At 38.1% G+C, this 16,455-nt stretch overlaps 1 protein-coding gene across 1 annotated transcript in view; it reads right to left on the bottom strand.

The window, feature by feature from the left end:
- Nucleotides 1-16,455, bottom strand: part of LOC139952659 (uncharacterized) — a 28,773-nt gene that overhangs the window by 7,788 nt on the left and 4,530 nt on the right. The window contains exons 2-5 of the mRNA XM_071951862.1: nt 11,163-11,306; nt 8,470-9,110; nt 6,300-6,465; nt 3,021-3,123 (exon numbers count right to left, since the gene is read on the bottom strand). Coding sequence (XP_071807963.1) covers nt 3,021-3,123; nt 6,300-6,465; nt 8,470-9,110; nt 11,163-11,306 — 1,054 coding nt within the window. The remainder of the gene's footprint in view (nt 1-3,020; nt 3,124-6,299; nt 6,466-8,469; nt 9,111-11,162; nt 11,307-16,455) is intronic.

Here is a 16,455-nt window from a genome sequence, read left to right as displayed (position 1 = left end):
ACTGAGAGTTGTTTCCTCAAAACATTTCATTTAAAGGACACGGTTGCCTTAAATCGGGCGAGTTGGTCGATTAAAATTGATGAAAACCGGTTTTTTATGAAATGCACAACAAAACAAATTAATTGAAGAATATAATGACCCGCACAAATATGACTCGAACTGCATGGTTTTCCTGTCAACCTGCGTACTGACACGGTCGGCCATTCTTATTATTTTGTTTTTTATACTTCACAAAATGGCGCGCCGTGTTAGTATTTTAAAATAAACGGTTTCAAATGTTGTTTTTGTGTCAAAATTTGGACTTCACAAGAAGGCATGCCGTGTTAGTATTTCAAAACAAACGGTTTCAAATGTTGTTAATATACCAAATCGCCCGAGCCAAGGCAACGTGTCTCTTTAAAGACTTCATTTAAAGGGTGGGTGCAGTTGTTTTTTTATTCATTTAAACGATTAAACATCTGTATTTTAATTCAGTCTCTGGACTGCGACAAGCAGATGTTTTTTACAATAAACCAGTAATAATAAAAAAATAAAAAAACATGACTTTTTAAACCTGATTTTATTTATTTTTTTTTATTAAATGCGCAAGTATTTTAAAAATGGTTTTCAAGAGATCAAACGTTTGTATAAACGTGACGTCATGTCGGTACCCGAGCCGTCGGGCCCCCTGGCTGTGTGAATATAGAGACGTGTGCACTGTGTGGCCTGGTACCTAAACGCGTGTAGTTAGGGACCAGACTCTTTTTGCCGACGATGTGTTTGAATTCCCAACGTGACGTCGATGGTAGGGGCTGTAACAATCCACAAAAGGGGGGGCATGACTTATTCGCTCATTACGCAAGTCAGATATGTCGGGAATAAACAAAACACATTTTATTGATGTTCAATACATATACCAGAAATAAATGACAGCAAAATTAACTGTTTTATTTTAATTCACTGCAGCATCCCTTTAAAATATCTTGGTGTCATGGCATTTACATGAAACACCGTGGATCATAGGAAACCACTTCTCAAAGGTAAGCATGAAAATGGGCGTAGTCGTTTAAGATGCTATGTCAGATTTTTGGGCCCAAACATTAAAAAATATATTTTTTTGAGTGAATGGTATTTCAAAGAGTATCACCTGCTCTAACGAAAAAAAGTTCAACTTTTACTTTTAATGGTCAGGAACCATGACAAAAATTTAAAACGTTTCTTATAAAACACATAAAAATTGGTCACGTGATATATTGTCGGGATCCCAACAAAAACTTATTTTGACTACTTTATTTCACTGCTACTAATAATTGGCGGACTTTTTCGAGCAATGGCTCAAATGAAAGCTTGTAACTTTCTCGACCCCCATCAAGATACCTTTTAAATTTTAAGTAAAAAAAAATGGGTCAAATCTGACATAGCATCTTTATTATGTTAAACACTTTATCTTCCATTTTCCTGAAGACGAGCAGAGTAAACTGTTCGAAACGTCGAGACCACACCGGCCCTTTCCAGAGTCAACACTCCCTCAAAATGAGATTTTCTAATATTTTTTAGTATTTCTTAAAAGTTGTTTACTTATGTACTGTTTGAAGCTTTGCATGATGTGGTGTTGATAAATAAGAAACACTATAATTAATTAGTAAACTTGCGGAAACAACCATGTGTATATCTATTTGAGGTAAGTGTTGGCTCTGAAAGAACCACGATAGTTCATGGTGTCTTGGTCATTTTCTAGTTATACTATGATCTTGATACTGAATAATGAAGACACAAAATATAAACCAAACAGTCAACTTAAAGGCAGGGGTCACTATTGGTAATTGTCAAAGACTAGCCTTCACAGTTGGTTTATATCTCAACATATGCATATAAAATAACAAACCTGTGGAAATTTGAGCTCAATCGGTAATCGAGCTTGCGAGATAATAATGAAAGAAAAAAAACACCCTTGTCACACGAAGTTGTGTACGTTTAGATGGTTGATTTCGAGACCTCAAGTTCTAAATCTGAGGTTTCGAAATCAAATTCATGGAAAATTACTTCTTTCTTAAAAACTAAGGCACCTCAGAGGGAGCCGTTTCTCACAATGTTTTATACCATCAACCTCTCCCCATTACTCGCCACCAAGAAAGTTATTATGCTAAGTATTATTTTGAGTAATTACCAATCGTGTCCACTGCCTTTAAGTGTGTGAAATTTAAGAGGTGAGAGAACATAATATTTGGGCGACATGATCAGAAAGATGGCAAAATAATTTAAGCAAGGATCACTGTTAAACCCCCTTCTCTTTACATGGTGCTATCAGAATTAGGTCTCATAATTCAAACGTAGTCCAAAATCTGGCAGGAAATACTGTAGGTTACAGCGCCAGGAGCGTCACTGGGTGATGGACATGTGCGCTATATAAGAAGCCACAATTTGTATTATTATTAGGTCTATGTACCCAAGTGAAAGTAATTTGAATGACTTTTTGTTAAATACTTGGAATTAGTTTTTAATTTGTGCCTGTAGTCATGTGAGTTCTGGTTGTTGATGTATATCCTGTTAGAAACAATCTTTTGTAGACGTTTGATTGGTTAACGTGGTATGGAAAGTTTGCCGGGCTCACACGCCATGCAGTTATTTTAGGGACGACCTCAATCTTCAGACCAGACCATGGATTTGTTTTCAAATTAACTTGAATCGATGTTTTAGGGTTGGTGTCGATTATTCGAGAGCTAACTACAGTCGGGAAGGTATTGTAATAGAGCAAGTTGTTTTCTTTCGTGCGACGATATAGTGGTTGGTACTCTTTCTCGGGGAAGTTACGGTTCAGGGTTTCCGGATAGGCTTTTTAATTTATCATGTAACACAACAACGTTTTGGCTTGTGTTGGCATCTACAAAATATTTCTGTCAACGACGTGGAATACAACATTAACGATGACTACGTTCAAAATCGGGAACAAAATTTGTGACTTAAAAACTCTCAAAGCAAACCTTAGTGAGGGCAAACAGCATTTTGAGCAAATTGTTAATAAATGGTGGCAAAATCATCGCTGAATAACGCCGTCCACCAGCATGAATACAATCATTACAATGTTGACAATTCCAAGCCCGACGAAGGCTAGGTCGTAACTTCGTGTCAGGTCGTAAAGCAACCCTGTAAAGAGATAATACGCAACACGAAATTGAAGTCAGTTTTCTTTAAAACAAAACTTTTAAAAAAACTTAAAGTCACCTGGAAGTGGTATTTTTTCAAAATAAAGCTTTTTTCACTAATATAATGTGTTTTGATGAGTGGAATAAGAATAAACAGTTAACTAAGGTTTTAAAAAATCAGTTCTTATGTTATTTACAAATTTTAGAGTAGACCCCGACCCAAGAGGGCGCTGTTCGTGACGTCAATCGAGGCAGACTTTGTCTGTAATGCGTAGAGTAAACGCAATTGCAAAGTACATGTACGGACTAAGTCGTGAGTTTGTACGTTTCAAACAAAGATTTTATTTATTTATTTATTTTTTTTTTTGGGGGGGGGGTTCTGGCAATGCCGACCAGGTGTATTGCTGCTGAATGCAGAAAAACACTTTTTGAAACGTACCAACTCACGACTTGGACGTACATGTACTTTGCACGTGTGTTTACTATACGCATTGCAGGCAAAGTCTGCCTCGATTGATGTCACAAAAGGGGTAGGCGGAGTCAGCCCCCCAAACAACTTTATATATTTTTAAACATATAAATCGTGACAAACAATTACTAAAAAAGTTGTTTTATTGTTCGTAAGCATATACTCTTATGTTTGAAAGAAAAAAATATATATTTCCAGGTGACTTAAAAAAAAACATCACAACCACACAAACACCCGTACACGGAGCTCCTTAAAGGACAGGTAAAGTCACCTGGAAATAGAATTGTTTTTCTTTCAAACATAAGAGGCTTATGAACAATAAAACATTGTTTTTAGTAGTTGTTTGTTACTATTTATAATATAAGTTTTCCAGGCCAATTTCAGCAAAAATCCATTTATTTTAACTCCCGGCTCATTCATTTTCGTTTTGAAAATAAATGCACTTTGAATCAACATTCAAGAGTCAAAAAGAGTTATTCAATTTCAAAAGTTTAGCATTCACTGTTCAGATAAAATCATTTAATTTCATTAGGCCGCTAGACTCATTCAATTTCGTTAAAGCCAGCAGCAAGACCTGTTCAACTTTTCAATTTCATTAATGGGCAAACATTTTCCACATGTTTGCCTTCAAATTCAAATTCTATGTTATGTGCTTATACTCATTCATTGCCGCCTATAAAGGCAGATACTTTTGAAAACTCATTTCTACATTAGTTTGACGTTTGAACCCAACAGTTTTGAATACAAAAAAGATGCCCGTGTCGGTATAGAGCAAAACATTGGTCGGTACAGAGCAAAACATTGAGATTAATTTGTTTGAAATTTTATATATTTTATAATTCTAAGCTTTTTGTTTCCTGAATAACTTCTAATTTGACATGTTCCGGACATTAGCAGAAACAAAGACAACAACATTTAAATACCAGTGCAACAAAATCATAAGGCTAGAAAGGCTAGAATGGTCAAAGTGTAGTCTTGAATACCTATAAGTGAAAAAGAATGACTGAAGCGAATCTGAACGAGAAAAATGAACGAGAATGATTTTTTGCCGAAATTGGCCGGAAAAACCTATAGTTAAACAAATAGATAAAGTTGTTTTCGGGGTTGACTCCGCCTAACCCTTTTGTGACGTCAACCGAGGCAGACTTTGCTTGCAATGCGAAGAGTAAACATCGTGCAAAGTACATGTACGGTCCAAGTCGTGAGTCTGACGTTTCGGAAAAAATAGGGTTTTTTTTCATTTTTTGCTAATGCCGACGAGGTGTATTGCTGCTGAATGCAGCAAATCAACTGAAGATGGGGTCAGGTTGCATGTGTTTCCTGCAGAACCCATGTATTGGCGGTTGTGGGTCGCGAAAGTCAGACTCACAAGAGCAATAGTGGTCCAGTCCGACGTCTTTTTCAGTGCTGGCAGCGAACACTTCGAGCCGTCGTGCTTCGAATCCGGAATACACCACACATTTGACATGAAGATCCTGACGATGACTAGACGATGACTAGACGATGACGATGACTAGAGCAAGCTAGTCGAAACGTTGAGACCAATTCCGAACTGACTCCGCGGCAGTACAGTTATTACGATCTTATAAGCTAAAGTAGTAGTCCAGTCAAATTTCTATACCATCCGCCCTGGTAATAGTTATAAAGCAGGACAGTTCTTTTCAGAACTGAGAAGTCTCCCGAACCTCCGATTATCAACTCCGCGGCAGTAGAATAAAGCAAGACAGTTCCCTAAGAACAACTCTACCTGGCAAGTAGATACACACATGGTGTTACTGAAACCAAATATAAAATGAAGATAAAAGTTATTCTAACGCCATCGAAACAACTTTTTCAGAGTGGAAAGTTAAAGAAAGTACCTGAAAGACGTGACGAACTTAGAGGAGCGTATGCCAAACGTGAAAAATTCGGATAAGTTTGAACTTTGAGGGCAGTTATGAGGGCATGTTTTTAGCTTGCGATTCACCGTGCAGGGTAATCCGAGTGGACCGTCCGCACAGCAGCCGTAGTGCGTGCAGTCTGCTACGTGACCGTAGTTCTGTACGTATAGGCATCACACCGATCAAGTACCCAGACGTAGTGTACTGGGCCAGACAACACATTTTCTCTTCAAATATCGCGCTTCGATTGACGTCACGAACAGTGCCCTCTCGGGTCGGGGCCTAGTCTTAAATTTGTAAATACAATGAGAACTAATTTTTAAGAAAACTTACTTAATTGTTTATTCCAGTCCACTCATCAAAACACATATCTTAGTTACAAACAAGTTTATTTTGAAAAAATACAACTTCCAGGTGACTGTAAAGTAATTTTATAAATATTTTTAAATGTTATCTCGTCATTTTATCTACATTTTGAGGGACCAACTTGATTTTGACAAACAACTATTTCGATGGAACGAAGGAGTCTTTATGAGAGGGAACTATAGTACTACTTGGTGGTTACGAAATGGGGCTCTGAGGAAACGAAATATTATTTCAAGGGAATGAAACAATTATGTTGCTGGAGCTCCGTACACGTAATCGACCCCCCCCCCCGACTAACGATAATTTGACACGCGTTTTCTCGTAGGAAGTAGTTATTTAGCTGTCAAAAGGTAACGATGTCACGCAATGGTGTGACTGGGTTTATAGCGCCTTTTAGTTAGCTCTATGGCTTAACATAACCATGCAACAAAATCACATTGTCCATGTTGTAGTAAACCGTACCTGCTGCAAAACTTCCAGTGATTTCTCCAAGCCCGTAGAGACAGCCACCTAAAATATAGAAATCAACGAGAAAACTTTCGTCGTACGTTTCTTTCACCACTAACGTCACTAGAATGTTTAGAAGTCCAATGGCGCCACCGTTGACACAAGCCAAAAACATCAGGACCTGCCATAATTCACACCAAAAAACCATTTCTTTTTTATCAAACGCCATATTAAAACAAAATTAAGCAATAGGCAAAGATCAAACTAAGGCAGTGGGGGAAAAGTAAAGAAACCAACAAACTATGCGAAATACTTGTGCCGACTAATGGGCAGTTATATAACGTGTAAGAATTGGTAAAGCAAAATACAAAGGCGGTGATTAAGGAACGGAACGCCCAAGCCAGACTGAGTGCAGTGTTCACTACCATTGAGAAATACTTGCACTACGAGATTCATCTGCAACGGAGCCAAACAATTCTTTCACCTCCGCCATACCCTCCTTACACCAAATAATTCAAATAGCTTAAGGGGTTGGAGTTCTTCAAGTTTAACATAACTATGACATGTGTAGTTTATTTAATTAAGATAACTTTTTTTTTTTTTTTTTCGTGGAATGGTATGTTGAAACAAGCTCTTAGCTATCCCTTTGGGATATTATGCTTGTCTTTTCAGGGGGCTCTCCTTAAAAAAAAAAAAAAAAAAAAAAAAACACCGCTGTGATCTCGATGGAATTTGCGGTATAAAATTATGTTTATATGTATGTAGTTATGTAAACACTGCTATTACACAAAGTAAAACTTTAATTATTTAAGCTCAATGAGCATGCAGTAAGGACATGGGCTTTGAAGCACACTCAGCTGATGTACGAAGCAGTAAGGCTTGGTTGCCATTAATGGAACCGGTATGGGAATTTCCCCGCTTTTCCCCTTGAAGGTTTTTTCCGGGTTTTTCGCCCATCCCGTCATCAGCGAATAAGTGTAGTACATGTTAAATGTCGAGTGAAGATAGTGATATGCTTTTGAAGAAATTTAAAACACAATCTTCTAGCTATAAGGAAATCAGGAAGCAAAGCATTTTCCGTTTTATGTTCGAGGATGTGAAATTTCATTCCATACTCCATCAAAAGTTATCTCAAAGGTCACTGTAAACCTACTTGTTTATTCAGTAACCCTCGCCCGGCTTGGCCTGCATGTTGTAGCCATAGAGAGTCCGGTACTGCTGGACTTTCGTGGCTCAGTGCTGAGGGCTTGGCCAGGGCCCAATTTCATAGAGCTGCTTAAGCACACAATTTTGCTTAAGCAAAAAAAACCTTGCTTAGTAAAATCAGATTACCTGCCAAGACTCCACTCAATTGTTATGCTAAGTAAACAACAGCTAAATACCAGTCCCAAGCAATGTATATTGCATGAAATTTTGGCCAGTAACATGTGTAAAGTAAGCGAGCTATTTTAATGCTTAAGCAAATTTTTTGCTTAATAGGCAGCTCTATGAAATTGGCCCCTGGTCTTGGTTTATCTCCTGGTTTTTTGTTTCATTTCCCTTTGTTTTAAATTTTCTTGTCATTCTACGAGCGCGGATTGCCCCACAAAAAATGCTCTATGCTGGCTCACAAAGTAGAATATTTGCATAACTGGTCTTTATATCTGGGAAATATTAAAATGTGATATAATTACCGGGTAATTCATAAGAACATATCAGATTATTAAACTAAAATAGTACATGCAAGTATTAAAGAAGCTAATTTGTGTTATAAAAATTATGGACAAGTGGGAAGCATTAATCGACAATAAAGTAGTAAAGGTTTTCATGTACAGATTTACTAAACGTATATTTCAGTCTAGGTAACTCTACAGTTAAAACAAAAAATAAGTTTGTTTAATTTCATCAGCGTCTTTTAAAGTAAACACTTAAAGTTATTATAAGAAAATGATGCTGATGTTATTATGGGTAACTAAGAACGTTTTCTATGACATTAAAGAAAGGACTCCTTAACCCAAAGAAATTGCTAATTGAACAGTTTTTTCGAGTCAAGGAACTGACGCCATATTAAACAACACGAACGATTAGAATATCTTTAATCCACACTATAAATACACAGAAACTTAGCTTTCGTTAGCATAATATAAAGAATAAAACAATTATTAGTTACATGGATACAGATTAAAGGGACAACAGTATCACTTACCACATAATTATCTTGGGCAAATGAATCCATGAACATTGCCGCTGAGTTTATAAGACACAGTAACACAAAGAACCAAAATGCACTGATGACTTTGTAGCCTTGCAGAGGAATATGAAGGAGTCTTCCAACAAGGTTTGCAACACCACCTCCAGTAGATAACAGAGCTGCTGCAGAGAGAGTTATACCTCTTGATACTGCATGAGGTACTAGAAATACTATCCAAGCAGCAGAAGATATGCCTTGTAGTAAAGCAATACCGAGTTGAAGAAGTACCGTTGGTTTCTCGAGGAGGACGTTCAAGGAAAGCCAGGACGCAACTTCCTTTAGGCAGTTACGAAAGCCTGGCTCATTCTTGTCAATTGATACTTGATCAGTGTCTGTTGTATTTAACTTTGAATACTTATGGACGTGTTGATAATTCAGTGCACCAAACACAGTCACGTGGAACATAACAGCAGACATGATCAACAAGGTTCCACGCCAGCCATAGACTCCGAGAAGAAAATCGACCGCCGGTGGACAAACCATGACACCAAACGACCCACCCAGAAATGCTATGGCGTACATGACCGGAAAATGCCCTGATGGTGACGATACCAATGCAACTGTCTGTGGTATGTAGGTAAGACCCATACCAACACCTGTCACAAATGGTAAAAAATACAGGAATATCTTTCATTCCATGTCAGACAACGCACTTTTTACCTCATGTCTTCCGGTTTGGATTAAAAATTCTGTGCTTGTAGGTTCTTATAAGCAACGAATGCACACCAATTTTAAGCCCGATCCGACTTACCATGTGGTCAGGGCAGAAACCACTAAAATCTGAAATTTTTAGGGTAAAAATATGTCATAATGTCAATTCTCATCACACATATAATTTTTATAACATAAATTTTCTGAAATGTAGGTTAGTGTAATCTTTTATATGTTATCGTGACCTTTGACCTATTTTTTGAAATAATGTATCATTCCAAAAATCAACGAAATAAAAATCACTTGATATAGCATGAGTTCCTACTTTACGACTATTTTTGTACAAGTCACCGTGATCTTTAATATGTTATCGTGACCTTTGACCCAACTTTTGAAACAATGCATCATTCCACAAATCAACAACATAAAAATTACTTGATAGAGCATGTCTTCTTCTATCAGAATCAACCAAGAAACAACTGGGCGCTTCAAAATTTACAAATTTATAACAATTTTTGTACAGTTGTTAGGTTACAAATTAGTCAATTAATATATACGTTACATAATAAATCCACCAACAAAACTCACTCTTCTGTTTCATGGTTTGCGATCTTTTTCTTGTTAAGGGCTGATGTGGTTTAACCAGAATCATAATTTAAATTATCAGCAATGACGCACCCAGGATTTTGTTATTTTTTGAAGTGGGCCATAGTTTCCCCAAAAACTTCTTTCAAAGATTGTAAAACAAAAAATCAAAACAAATCAAAAGACAAACTGAATACTTTAAGGGGCTGGGATCAATCCCCGAGACCCACCGTCCCCCCCCCCGGATGCACCACTGTGGTTATTAGTGATCCCAGTTTAGAGACTACATCAAAGTTGAGATGGAGAAGCTGTCTGCCTTTCTTAAGTAGATCACAAACATATGCAGTATTGCTTTAACCCCCTGTGACGAATCTTGAACAACAAATTAATGCATAATAATGACTGTTCCTTGTGGTCCAGTTAGCAATAGAGCAAGGACCAGGTGAATGTTCCTCGTGGTCTAGTTAGCTCTAGAGCCAGGACCAGGTGAATGTTCCTGGTAGTTCCGTTAGCACTAGAACAAGGACCAGGAGAATGTTCCTGGTGGTCTAGTTAGCTCTAGAGCCAGGACCAGGTGAATGTTCCTGGTGGTCTAGTTAGCTCTAGAGCAAGGACCAGGGGAATGTTGAACGTGGTCTAGTTAGCTCTAGAGCCAGGACCAGGTGAATATTCATCGTGGTCTAGTTAGCTCTAGAGTCAGGACCAGGGGAATGTTTATCGTGGTCTAGTTAGCACTAGAGCAATGACCAGGGGAATGTTCCTCGTGGTCTAGTTAACACTAGAGCAAGGACCAGGGGAATGTTCCTCGTGGTCCAGTTAGCTCTAGAGCCAGGACCAGGTGAATGTTCCTCGTGGTCTAGTTAGCTCTAATGCCAGGATCAGGTGAATGTTCCTCGTGGTCTAGTTAGTATTAGAGCAAGGACCAGGAGAATGTTCCTCGTGGTCTAGTTAGCATTAGAGCAAGGACCAGGGGAATGTTCCTCGTGGTCCAGTTAGCTCTAGAGCCAGGACCAGGTGAATGTTCCTCGTGGTCCAGTTAGCTCTAGGGCCAGGACCAGGTGAATGTTCCTCGTGGTCTAGTTAGCATTAGAGCAAGGACCTGGGGAATGTTTTTTGTGGTCCAGTTAGCTCTAGAGCCAGGACCAGGGGAATGTTCCTCGTGGTCTCGTTAGCTCTAGAGCCAGGACCAGGTGAACGTTCCTCGTGGTCTAGTTAGTATTAGAGCAAGGACCAGTGAATGTTATTTGTGGTCCAGTTAGCTCTAGAGGCAGGACCAGGGGAATGTTCCTCGTGGTCTCGTTAGCTCTAGAGCCAGGACCAGGTGAATGTTCCTCGTGGTCTAGTTAGCATTAGAGCAAGGCCATTAGAGCAAGCATTAGAGCTTTTTCGGAAGTTCAAGAACTGACACTTACCTGTTGTTATTCCCAATGTGATGGTTAACTGGAAGATGTTCCAAGTGAACGCACTGGCAAGGTATCCAACAAAAAGCAAGAACCCTCCGGTCATTACACACACCCGGCTGCCATATCGCCTTGCAAGATTCCCTGTGATCGGTGCTGTAACCATCGTTCGGAAAGAAAACAAAGCAAATGAAGAAATTTCAGTTCAATTTTTATTTCAAATTCCTCAATTATTATAAATACAATGTTAGCAAAGTGATACACAAAATGCAGGAAATTGGAGGCAACAGTCATGCAAGTAAGCACAGCTTGTGTTTGGGAGTGCCCATACAAAGAAAAGAGTCAATGAGAGTTATTACAGACTGAGCAGACAAAGCAAAAAGCACATGACCAACAAAGACCGGGACAACAAAGACACACAACATTCCACTGGTCAGGTCCTACACTCAAATAAGAATAAAATTGAAAACAAGATTGCAGGGGGGGGGGAGAAAGTCAATTTGAAGGAGGTATGACCTAAGATCACGTTGAAAACTGAATAGATTCTGACTAATCCAGATGCTATGTCAGATTTTTTGCCCCAAACATTAAAAAAAAGATATTTTCAATTGAATGGTATTTCAAAGAGTATCACCCGTTCTAACGAAACAAAGTTTAACTTTTACTTGTAGTGGCCAGGAACCATGACAACAATTTAAAACGTTTCTCATAAAACACATAAGAATTGGTGACGTGATATATTGTCGGGATCCCGACAAAAACTCATTTTGAGCACTTTATTTCACTGCTACTAATAATTGGCGGCCTTTTTCGAGCAATGGCTCAAATGAAAGCTTGTAACTTTCTCGACCCCCATCAAAATACATATTGAATTTTAAATCAAAATGTTGGGGTCAAATCGGCCAAAAATCTGACATAGCATCTTTACACTAACAGGTAATTCGTTCCAGTGGAGAGGCCCAGGGTGCATAATGCTATGTTAAGACAGAGGTCCTAAACTAAGAAATGTAAAAGGGAAGAAGACCTGGTATTGTGGCTGTGAACATTATAATTTGTTTGAACCATATGACAAAATGTTGGGGAGGTTGATTCAAATGGTGTTTATAAATGCAGTTTTTATTGTTTGAATGACACACAGGAGTACCCGCCGTATGCGTCACATGACTTATACGCGGGTTACTCAAAATGAATGAACCGTGTCGTGATTCGTTCATTTGAGTGCATTGATGCATGTCAGTATAAAAGCAGCGTCCTTAGCAACAGAATCCAATTCAGACCGCTGCTTACTCTGCTGTAGTGTTAGTGTCGCACTTCGTCAACAGCGTATTTTATATACGATATTAAGTTCCACATATGGAACATATTATGTTTTCCTTTTTTCTTCTGTTGGTTTTTTCAATTCTTTGTTGACAGGCATGTCGAAGGCTGACGTCTGCTACAACTGCAGAATGCAAGGACACTGGTCCAGAGAGTGACCATTCCATATCGATTAGACCAAGACCTATTAATCATGTAAAATAACGGTCTTGAAATCTGATAAATGTATGGTCAAAGAAAGACACGCACAATTTTGGTACTAATTTTGTTCATCTCAATTGATCATGTCTGTGATTATGAATGGTTTTTGAAATTCCACCCCTTGGTTCTTCCGAATTAACAATTCAGCGTTAAATGAGATTGATTAGAGAAAACAGAGCCCTCTTTCATTGCAGGTCCCTTATCAGTAGCTTATCAAGCAACTGGTAAGAAACGATTGACTCTAGAATTAAGCAGACTGAACAAATTCGTTCAGAAATTTCAAAATTGGAAAATAAGGTTGCAAATTTTTTCGCAAGTTTCTCTAATGTTCTATTGGTCGAAATATATTTCGACTAAGTCTGGGTACCCGATCGAAATTTCACCAACAGAAATCTTGATACCTGCATGCTGTTCTTGATTATATGATCCATGTTAAAGTGTAAAAGCTGGCATTTTTATTTCCTTGGTGGCCATCCTCTGTTTTTGGCCGATTTTGTGATCTAGTTACTTAACTTGGATATAGGAATATAGTATATGAAAGGCCCGAATGCATTTAAGAGGCAAACTTGTTTGACAAGTTTGTAGATTTATTCGAGGTACGATGTGATTATTAATCATGTAAGATAACGGTATTGAAATCTGATAAATTTATGGTCAAAGAAAGACACGCACAAATTTGGTACAAATTTTGTTCATCTCTATAGATCATGTCTGTGATTTTGACTGGTTATATCTCGTTTGGGAAATGCCGCCCCTTGGTACTTCCGAATTAACACCAATAGTTTCTATCATGGAATTGGTTTCATCTAAAATAATCATAGAGAAAACAGAGCTTTTTTTCATTGTGGGTCCCTTATCAGTAGCTTATCAAGCAACTGGTAAGAAAAGATTGATTCTAGATTTAAGCAGACTGAACAAATTCGTTCAGAAACTTCAAACTAGACGATTGTAAAATAAGGTTGCAATTTCTTTCACAAGATTCTCTATAATTCGACTAAGTCTGGTTACCACCATATCGAAATTTCACCTAATGATGCAAAGTAATTTTGCATGGTTGTACCACCAGTAGTCTTATGCTGTTCTCGATCATATGATACATAAGAATGCGTAAAAGCTGACATTTTTATTTCCTTGGTGGCTAACCTCTGTTTTTTGCCGATTTTGTGGTCTAGTTACTAAACTCGGATTAAGGAACGTATTATATGAGTCACCTGAATGCTTTAGAACAACAAAGAAATACGTATTCCTTACTATAGGGTCTTCAGTTTTCAATGATTTAGTTTCGTGCAATACAAATAGATTGTACTCAACATGTTTTCCTCACTGTATAACCTTTAAGATAAGTTACTCTCAACCCTTTTGGTCAAACTTCCCAAAATGTCTTACTAAAGTGAAGAAACAAAATTCCAACTAAGCTGTATTAGCCAAGACCCCTGGCACACTAAATAGCACTTGTGTAACTGTAGAAATCGTTTTCAATTATTTAAAAGAATTAAAATTGATATAAAACTTTCAATCTCAAGCTAAATCGTCGCAGCGTATCTTGTTCACAAGAAAAACAGTGCCAAATTATTAAACCCTCTCAGCCTCTGCCATAAAACAGATACATCAGTTCTGTATTCACCATCGCTACAAAGTATTATACACGACACTAGTCAACTCCACAATCTCCCAATGCAAAATGAACCAGTTTCTCTTGACCAGTATAAACAAAGTAGTTGACAAATTTGGGGTCCGATTAGCCTTCTGTATCTCAGAATTGCATGTTATGTTTCATTGGAATTGCCATCACTTTTTTAGACATGAAATGACACAACTTTAAAGCCAGCCACAATTCTTAACTGTCAAAAAGAAATGGGCTATCCATTCTTTATCCCCATATAAAAAATGGACATCTTCAGAGATGGTTAAATAACAATCATCTCTGAGTGCTGATAATGTTACTCTCCGGTTTTCATCCTAAAGTTATACCTTTCAAATGCAATAAAAATGGGAGAAGATGTATTTGTGTCTACGGCGGTCCCTCACCGTGCAAAACAGCAAGCTTGTGTACCTCAGATCAAACAATAGCAACACTAAACCCGGATGCGTGTATTCTTACGAACCATTAAGAATAAGTATTGGAGTTACTATAACTTGAAAATAATCGTATAACATTACACTTAAACTAGTTTTATCTTCAAGAGCGATACGTCATACAGTTTTTGATTATAGAGTAAAATTAAAATGTATCAGCTATGTACGATTATAGTTAATATAAAACTATAAATTCGAGAGATATCAAGAGTGTTTTCAAAGGTACATAAAATATACTTTTACCCAATGCAATGATTTATTATATAGAATAATTGGTATAATTATCAAAAGTTAAACAATCAGATACAGGAGGATTATAATGAACCATCATATGAACTGTTTGGAATGAACTAAAATGCGAAGTTTAATTTGAGAGAGATCCCGGTAGAAATCCGGAGGGCTTAAAGAGCTTTTGATCATTATTATTATTATTATTATTATAATTATTATTATTAAATAAAGTTAAACAATCCGATACAGGAGGATTATAAGGAACCATCGTATGAATTGTTTGGAATGAACTATAATGCGAAGTTTAGTTTAAGAGAGATCCCGGTAGAAACCCGGAGGGCTTAAAGAGCCATGATTCAGATGAATCAAGAGAGTTGTCAAAGGTGCCACTTTACACATGATCTAGAAAATTTGATTTGATCATTATTATTATTATTATAATTATTATTATTATTAAATAAAGTTAAACAATCCGATACAGGAGGATTATAATGAACCATAATATGAATTGTTTGGAATGAACTATAATGCGAAGTTTAATTTGAGAGAGATCCCGGTAGAAACATAGAGGGCTTAAAGAGCCATTCATTTATTCATTCATTCAGTCGATACGGAGCATCGGATGATGGCCCTCCAAACACGTTGGTCCTCCATTGCTGTACGTAGCTCTTCCCGACGCAGTCCAGAGTCCCGGCACAAGGTGTCCACATAGGTGGTTTGTGGTCTACCTCGGGAACAGTGACCTTGAGTAGGGGCCTAAAGCACAAGCTTGCTCGCTGCCAGCTCATCATGTCTAAGACAGTGACCTGCTAGTCTCAGCCTTCTTGCCCTAATCTTGGTGCTAACTCTCGGTAGCCCACCGTAGATTCAGATGAATCAAGAGAGTTGTCAAAGGTGCCACTTTACACATGATCTAGAAAACTTGATTTGATCATCTATACTATTAAAAGCGTAACCCGCGCCATCTTGGATTGAAAATTAGAAAGTCCAGTGGCATGGCATCCTTGTGGAAATCAACACGGTTAAGTGTGTGGAATTCAATACGTTTGTGTGGTTTCAGACGTCGGGTTGCAAGTCTACAAAACCCTGACCCAAACTCCCACTTACAAGTCATCTGATTGGAGAAAGTTTGGGCAACGACCGTGTGTCAACCACTGGTCGATGTTGTTACCAGACTTCCTAGAAATCTTTCTGACAGATGGTTCTCCGGATTGGTTCACTCATTGCCCCTTGCCCGCCCACCCGCCATTCGATCCGCCCTTTTTGGTCGGGTTACTTTCATGTTGTACTAAGCAGGTTATCCGGATTGGTTCATTTATCGCGCGCAGGGTCGAAAGGGTCGAAGAGGCTGGGTGCCAGGACAAAACCGAAACAAATCTCACGAATTTGCATTGAATGAATGAAGTAACTCACAGATTGATGTTTCGCAGGCGACCATGTGTCAACCACTGGTCGATGTTGTTATCAGACTTCCTAGAAA

This window comes from Asterias amurensis, chromosome 20, assembly GCF_032118995.1.
Source record: "Asterias amurensis chromosome 20, ASM3211899v1".
NCBI classification, from domain to species: Eukaryota; Metazoa; Echinodermata; class Asteroidea; order Forcipulatida; family Asteriidae; genus Asterias; species Asterias amurensis.
The sequence above is the reverse complement of the archived record's forward strand: the minus strand, read 5'-3'. Positions and strand labels throughout refer to the sequence as shown.